The 8751-nt window shown below is 35.9% G+C and overlaps 1 protein-coding gene across 1 annotated transcript; it reads right to left on the bottom strand.

Annotated features, from left to right (window-relative positions):
• Nucleotides 1-564: 564 nt before the first annotated feature.
• On the bottom strand, nt 565-8202 carry LOC124942398. The gene is made up of 3 exons (XM_047482903.1): nt 7569-8202; nt 703-877; nt 565-622 (listed from the first exon to the last, which is right to left on the bottom strand). The coding sequence occupies exons 1-3, from the start codon at nt 8200-8202 to the stop codon at nt 565-567; spliced, it is 867 nt and encodes a 288-aa protein (XP_047338859.1).
• Nucleotides 8203-8751: the final 549 nt, after the last annotated feature.

The following is an 8751-nucleotide window of genomic DNA, read 5'->3' as shown; positions in this document are numbered from 1 at the left end:
TACCTAGATGGTGTTTTTGTGGAAGGTGAACGTATCCCCTACGAAAGAAAATTTCCAATAATCTCTTGTTGGGATGACGTCACTGTGTTAGAGTTTACCAACTTAGAAGTTCGTGCCGTTGGTTTTGGGAAGGGCCGTGCAAGGGCGCGCTTAGCAGCTAAACAACCCGAGAATCCAGTTGACTCGGTTGAATTAACAGAAGACGATAATGAGGTATGTGAAAACAAGAAATTGACTCCCATTTGTCTATATTATCCTGTTTTCAAGATTAATGAAATCTGTTTTTCATAATGTACAGATGTTGACATCCAAAATCCTGCAAACTTTTAAAGATACAGCCCAACAGCTGAATTACCTATCAGGGGAGTTGGAGAAACGCAACATCGATCCGAAGCCCTTTTTTGAGGCCGGTTTCCTGAACCTCAGAGAGTCTGAAGGGTTCATGAAACACTTGAAGTTTGTGACCGATGGTGAGGTTCGTGTAAGTGTGGAAGATCCTCCAAGGGAGGCACTTGGGGACACTTTACAATGTGCGGGCTTGAAAATCAATAGTCCCCGGGTTGATTACACATGTGAGACTGCCGTGGAGGACAATGCAGACAATCCACCAGCACTGGTTGAACTGAATGATTTTGAGGATGTAGTGATGTCAAATCAAGAAAATCCATCAGATCACGTTGAACAGAATGATCTCGATGATGCCGTTCTGCACAATGAAGCTCCGTCACCCCTTGTGCAACCGAAAGATGTTGAGGATGTAGGTCAGGACATTGAAGATGAATCACTCCTTCTTGAACAGGAAGATGTAGAGGCTGTATTTCAGCACATTCAAGCCAAGTCACCCCCTCCTCAACAGGACGAACATGAGGATTCAGTTCTGCCCAACAAAGATGACTCACCTAATGTTGAACCAACTGATCATGAGGGTGAAGGGAAGGAACATGTTGAGGAACCAAAATCTCAGCATGTTGAACCAAATGATCAGGGTGTAGGGAAGGAAAATGTTGCGGAACCCCAAGCTCAGTCTGTTGCACCAAGTGATCAGGGTGAAGGCAAGCAACAGGTTGAGGAACCCAAATCTCAGCATGTTGAACCAAATGATCATGGTACAGGGAAGGAAAATGTTGAGGAACCCCAAGCTCAGTCTGTTGCACCAAGTGATCAGGGTGAAGGCAAGCAACAGGTTGAGGCTTCTAAGGCCGTTGAATCTTCTGAAGATGAAGATGAAGGTGATGGGGGGGACGCATCAACATTAGAGAATATCCTAAGAGGAAGATCTCAAAAATTCCTGTGCACCTTCGATCCCCTTACATGCAACAGGTTGCGGATATGTTGGACCACAAAATAACCAACAAGGAACAGAGATTAACCGATTTTGTGTTTGATGAAGACCTACCTCCATTGTAAGTTAGTTCGCATGGTTTTATAAATTTGAAAAATGAAATTAGTTAGTTATGGTCTTCTAAATGAATGTATTTTGCAGTGACGTTCTGTACGAAGGTGCACCAGGTAATATCACCCGTCATTTACTTCGTACAATGAAAATGGGTGAAGAAATTGCGAGCGAAGTGATTGACGCTTGGTCCATAATTGTGCACTTCAAATGCCGTAGGTTGCCAAGGCATGAACCAAGAATAATTTGTTTCTCATCAATTTCACATGTAAGTGCATCTCTTTTTTTGTGCTATGTATCCTTCAATGTTCATGACTTTGATGCTCTGCCCTTATTTTGCAGGTTAATATGGAGCATGATGCCACCTTATTTTCCCAATCCATTGAAGAAGACATGAGAAACTACGAAGTCACAAAAGAAGACCTCATCTTCGCTGACGTGGTATGTACATATCCCTCAATTCCAAGTAACGAGTATGCAATAAAATAATAAATGTTTGTGTTCTTTTTACAGATATTCCTACCCGTTGTCTTTTCCAGACATTTCTTCCTTGTTTGTGTTAATATTAAAGACTCCAAAATCATTGTACTAGACAACTCCGGTCGTCCTCAAAGAATGAAAATTATGGACAAGTATGTCACTTTGAGGAAACAACTCGATTTTTTTGTGAATTTCTTGGTAAGTCAAGGCATGGAAAGAATGGCTGCAAAGGTTAAAAAATACAGGATAACGGCCCCAAAGCTGGACTGGCAAGACCAAACAAACAAGACAGACTGTGGTGTATATTTAATGAGACATATGGAAACATATAGAGGAACGCCGAAGGATTGGTCTATTGACATCAACGAAAATAATGTAAGTGTTATACCATATGTTAGTTGATGACATTGAACAATTTTAGATGTTCTTATACTTTCTCTTGTTCTTTTGAAGGCCGAGAAGCTTTGAGTACGTTGAGGATAAAATATTTATACATAATTCTTATGTCTGAGCACAATGTCAATAGGTTCAAGTTAAAGACTGCAATTAGATCAAGATATTAGGGATTTGTATGTCTTATACGGAATTATACTTGTACAGTAATTCTTATGTTTACACAGGTCAATTCACATATTTTTAATGTATGGATGTTTGATAGTGAATTATAACTTATAATGCAATTCAGATCTTAATGTATGGAATGCCATTCAGATCTTAATGTATGGAGTTATAATGTATTGATGTTTGATGTGTCTTCTTGTACCCATTTTTTTAAAATCATAAACGAGGTTATTTTCTTAACTGTGTGTTTTAATAATCTTAAACGAAGATATATTGTCAACATCATGAAACTGATAAACTTGCAACCGTAATATTGACATGATGACCTTATTTGAAACGAAATTATATTCTTATGTCTTCGTGTGGCCCTGTTCTTAACTATAAAATTTGAAATTCCTAAACGAAGATATCTTCTTATGTTCTTTTTTGGTGCAATCCATATTTTGAAAATCCGAGATGAAGATATCTTCTTCACTATATGTTTTCAAATTCATAAACGAAGATATCCTCTTAACTATAAATTTTCAAAATCCTAAACGAAGATATCTTCTTATGTTCTTTTTTGGTGCAATCCATATTTTGAAAATCCGAGACGAAGATATCTTCTTCACTATATGTTTTCAAATTCATAAACGAAGATATCCTCTTACCTATAAATTTTCAAAATCCTAAACGAAGATATCTTCTTATGTTCTTTTTTGGTGCAATCCATATTTTGAAAATCCGAGACGAAGATATCTTCTTCAGTATATGTTTGCCAATTCATAAACGAAGATATCCTCGCAACATGTAATGCCCCTACCGGAGTTCTGTATTGATGTCAATTCAAGAATGAAAACTCATTTATTACTTCAACTACTGCTGTATCAAGATCATCACTCTCATACCCTCACTCTCACTCTCACTCTCACACTACACTCTCAAACTCACCTCTCTCTCTGTTTTGACTTTTTCCTTCCCAAATCTCTATTTACCGGTGTCTTTCCTTCAGTCATTTAGTGTAAAACTCATAAGATGGATGTAGAGATGGACCCAGACATGCTGGTTTTATCGCAGCAACAGCTGGAGCGATACTTAAGTCTGATCAACGATGACCCTGTCCCTTTTAGTGTCTATTATGTAGATGAGACTCTACCTCTATTACGAATAAACGTTAACGACGAACTGATGGCCCACATGCAAAGCAGATGGAATACGGACTCTCGTTCTTTTGTTATTGGGGAAATGCACATATGCCCGACGATAGAGGACTTTGCTTCAATCCTTAGGTGTGGTAGTCTTGCACTCATGATTTTGCCTGTCAATCAAGATCCTCATATGGCAGTCCACATTTGCGACAGCTTCTATGGATGTACAATGTTTGATGCTCTTTTGTTTACCCTCCAACATGGATTTCTCAATATTAAAAACATAGACGAGTACATTTGGCGTGTCCAGGGAGATGAGAGGACCATCAACCACACACAAAGCAAACTGATCATGCTTGTGGTTCTGGCTCATTTTTTTTATGTCCGGCTGCAGGACGACGACCTTCGGAAAGGATCCTGCAGGTAGTTCCTGCACTGATGGGAAACGCCCCAAACCTGGCTAGCCTGGTACTTGCTGAGACATTACTTGGTCTTAACGAATTTGTTCCCGAGGAAAACAACTATTCTCGCCGTGGATCACCTTTGGTTCTCTACCTCTAGTTGTTAGACAAGTTGCATTGGTTGCCCCGTCCTTCAATTCCCTACACTTCCTTTGCCAATCTACAAGTGCAAAGGGTCAATGGACTCGTGCCTCCGAATTTTATTTCGGATATTCACCCAATTAGGTTCATTGTTCCGTGGTATCTCTTTACTGAAATGATGTACGAGATGAGGGGTTCTCCATTCATCATTTTGTTGGGCCTTGAGAGAACTACCTCCTACTGCACAACTGTCATATACAGACAATTTGGCCTACGGAATCTCCTACCTTCAAATGGACACAATCCTCCGGAGGACTTCATGCTTACTCCTCACCATCTTTACTTAGAGTACGCATCAATAATTGAAAGTTCTTTGACGGTTTTAATCCCCAACCGATGGATCAATGCTGTGAACGAAGCCATTCAGCTATACATTCCACCCGTCATCGAACATGAGGTCGTGTCGCTAACAGGACCGATAGACGAGTCATCCTCTCATGAATCAGACTAGCTTCATTTGGATTTTTGAACAGCTCTTTTGTTGGTTAGTCTGTGTAGTACTTATGTAAAAAGATTATGGAATGTTTTTGTGTATTCAACAATATTATGAAGTTATGTTTGATTATAGTCTGAAGTTATATTTTACATTATGTAGTTAGTTTATTCTGGAGTGATATAAATCGAATCATTGTCGTTATGTTTGATTGTTTGATTGCAATTTGGATGTCATTATGAATTCAGAGTATAATGTAAAACAACTGATGTGTTCATGTAAACCCCTTACATTGATCCATCGATTGGTTGTTCGCTTCATTACACAGTATCTAATCAGTAAATCGAACGGACATTTCTTCGTTTGTTTGTTAGTGTATTACTTTTTAACATGTGATTGAAAACGAAGATGAAGTCGCATCCAATCTTTGAAGTTACATATTATTGTATTTGTGCCACTTTCATGTCATACTCTAATGAATTTGAAAACGAAGAATCATTCGCCTGTAAGTTTCTATATTAAACACAACATTGTTACGAAACGAAATACTATTCGCTTGATATTCATATTTGAGGTCGACCACATTGAACGAAAATGTATTCGCTTGTATATTAAATCCAATGAATGGTTGAATGATTGAAGAAGCGCCAAAACATTTTACATTACATGTCACGTCAGATTACAATTATGGCAATGATTTCACTTATGGGAAACGTATAATTAGCCAGAAGAGTTAATATTATAATACTTTATTATTTATAATAAATTCGTTATTTTATAAATGTTTAATGACATGTGCATGAAAATATAAATAACAAATAATTATTCTAATTCGACGTACAAAATTTCATTACAAGTTTCATAAACATTTCTACGTTTCATAAACATTTGTGCATTTTAACACTATTCATCTACATCTCCAGCTTCAAGGCATCTCCATTGAAGCGACCACAGCGGATCTCTCACGCATAACTGGGGTCATACACCTGTTGAGTTATCTCTTGAGATGTTTTCCATCCTAGGGAATCTCCCACAGCTGGCGCTTCCCACCAGCAGTGGACACGAATGATCTTCATTTGATCGGTAGTTTCTACTTGAGGTATCAAGCATTCGTGGTAACTGAAGATGTTTTCCACCAGTTGATCTTCATTGTACAAGTTTTCCATCACAGAAAATCTCCCAAATGATACATCCCAACAAACTATCTGAAAAAAACACACACTCTCAACAACAACGCTCACGAAATATTTCATGCTGCCGACGAAGATTGTTTATGTAATCCCTACATTTATAGTAAACAGAAAATCTGTTTATCTTCATAAAATATTTAGATCTATTGATTCAGAAAAAGTAAATTTCCCGTGATCAAATATCAAATCGGAACAGTTTGCAGTCCTTTGGTCACATCATGAAAAAGTAATTTCATTAACGAAAAAGTAATAACACTTATATTAAATGAAACAAATAATTCAATATTGTCATTAACATTATATTAAATAATAAATTATTTCTACATTAATAAAAATATTTTCATAAATAATTATAAAATTATATTCGATATAATATTATTGCTATATGAAGGAAATTATGTTCAATATAAATAAGAATTAAAATATATTTTATTGAAAACATTAAGCGTAAAAACATTTTAATATCCCACAAATTATCAAAATTAACATGAATTTTGAAGTTCCGTGTATCATATAAAAAAAGTAATTCGAACAGCGAAGAGATTATAGCTAAAATAACTCCATAGGCGAAGAAATCTTCGCCACAATTGTTTTCCACCTGTCCCCCGTGTACACCCCCAGTGGCGGACCCAGAAATATTTTCTCGGGGGGGCCAAATACATAGTAACGTAATATTTTTTTGGCGATCAAATAAATGCATTTTCTAATTAAAATTTTACTCGGTAATTACATAAAAATACTAACAAACACAATTATAAAGTACTAACAAACACAATTACTAAATTATTCTTGTCCATTAGTCGGTACAAAAGAAGACAAATTTATTCTACGAGACTCCATTTGTTGAAAATATTTCAATATTGGCTCATTTTCAATTGTTGAGAAAATATCTTTCTCAACATATACAACTAAACTATCATTCATCCATTCATCTCCCATTCGATTACGCAAATCAGTCTTCACGGTCTTCATTGCAGAAAAAACTCTTTCAATGGATGCAGTTGCAACTGGTAAAACTAAAGCCAACTCTATAAATCGATAATCCAATGGAAATACTATATGTTTTTCTGTTGCAACCAATTTCTGAGCAAGAATTCCCAAGTCTTCAATTGAAGAAAATTGAGGATCATCCCGCAAAATAAATAAGTAAGCCCGAAGTTGTTGTTCCAAAAATAAATAATCACTGCTTGTGAAATCTTCGGGATAAAGTTTGGCAAGACGAATGAGTTTACGAATATCAAATTGGGAGAATGAATTTCTGGGATGAAGACATGATATGCAGCCAAGTAATTCTGTATTAACTTCTGAAAAAACGATTATTCATTTCTTGCATAATCAAGTCAACAACCTAGCATTAAATAATAAATAATAACTATTAATAGATAAGAAATAATAACTATTAATAGATAAGAAATAATTTTTATTATACCTGACAAAAGATTTCTACACGATAATGATGAAGATTAGTGATGAGTTCCCCTTTTCCTCTCCGCCTACCATTGCTATCAATTATCATATGATCATTCATATCAAGTATTGAGATCGAGTGTAATTGACAAAAACTGTTAACTTGGTCCAAAATATCATGCCATCCATTTTCTCTAAATTCTTGTAATTGATTTTTTGAACTCGCAATCAATGACATGGCTTGAACTATATTTTGATCTCCTCTTTGTAGGCAAAGTGATAACTCATTTGTAATTCCCAATAAATTTTTCATCAAATGCAACACAAAAACAAATTCATAATCATTCATCTTCTTAAGTAAACCATTTGCAGTACCTCTATTCGCAGAAGATGATGCATCATTAACTACATTTATCAGCACTTCTTGCACTGAAGACCACATTGAACATAAACGAAGTAATGTCAAATAATGTGATCCCCAACGAGTATCCACAGGTCTTGTCAAATTAGTTTCTTGATTTTTCCCTCTCCCAGTAAGGATTTCTCCATTTTCTAATTCAGCAACAATCTTTTCATGTTGAAGCATTCTAAGTTGATCTCTTCTTTTACAAGATGCTCCGGATGTGTTCACAATCATTGTGACATATGCAAAAAGTTCACTCACAATGATATTGTCTTCAGCAACAGCAACAAGAACTAATTGAAGTTGATGAGAGAAACAATGAACATACATCGCATGTGGATTTTCTTGCAATATTAGAGATTTTAACCCTTTGAACTCACCGCGCATATTTGAAGCCCCATCATATCCTTGTCCTCTCAATTTAGACAATGACAAACCATGTTTCATAAATAAAGCATCAATAGCCTTTTTTAAAGACTCAGCAGTAGTGTCAGACACGTGCACAACAGCAAGAAATCGTTCAATCACACATCCTTTTTTATTCACATATCTCAAAACAACTCCCATTTGTTCCTTCACTAAACTATCCCGAGCCTCATCAACCATCAATGAAAAGAACTTATCTCCAATATCATTTAATATAGCAATTGTGATTTGTGAAGTACAAGCATGTATTAAACCTTTTTGAATTTTTGGAGAAGTCAACTGATTGTTTCTGGGAGCATTTTGTTTTACAACTTTAAAAATCTCTTCATTACGTTGACTATACCAATCAATCAATTCAAGAAAATTACCTTTATTTGATGAACTACTTGACTCATCGTGTCCTCGAAAAGGTAATCCTTGCCTCAATAGAAAACGTGTTACATCTAACATTGCCGTTAAACGGGTGCGATAATTTATTTCTATATCACGACCATGTGTACGTAAAACGTTTCTCACGCTATGTCTTTGATCTTGAAATGATTCAAATTGAATTCTAGCTTCATTATGACAACTATTTGAAGTTCCCATATGACGATTGAATCTTTCTAATGCCCTTTTCCAATTTTTATACCCATCTCCTATAAAGGTATCATCTACGTTTTCTCTATTTAAAGGCTTGAAAAGATAACACCAAAAACAAAATGCTGCATCTTTTGATATGCTATATTC

This window comes from Impatiens glandulifera, chromosome 1 (genome assembly GCF_907164915.1).
Source record: "Impatiens glandulifera chromosome 1, dImpGla2.1, whole genome shotgun sequence".
Taxonomy (NCBI): Eukaryota; Viridiplantae; Streptophyta; class Magnoliopsida; order Ericales; family Balsaminaceae; genus Impatiens; species Impatiens glandulifera.
Note: the sequence above shows the minus strand (reverse complement) of the source record. Positions and strands in the feature narration are given on the sequence as shown.

Excerpts from the sequence above, each read along its gene's own strand:
- LOC124942398 (XM_047482903.1), bottom strand. The coding sequence starts at position 8,202 with ATGGTTGATGAGGCTCGGGATAGTTTAGTGAAGGAACAAATGGGAGTT. Across the intron at positions 878-7,568 it reads ATCATCTTCTGCGAATAGAG|AACTGAATCCTCATGTTCGT; the intron begins GTACTGCAAATG and ends TTTGTTGGGCAG. Across the intron at positions 623-702 it reads GAGCTTCATTGTGCAGAACG|TTCAACCAGTGCTGGTGGAT; the intron begins GCATCATCGAGA and ends AAAATCATTCAG.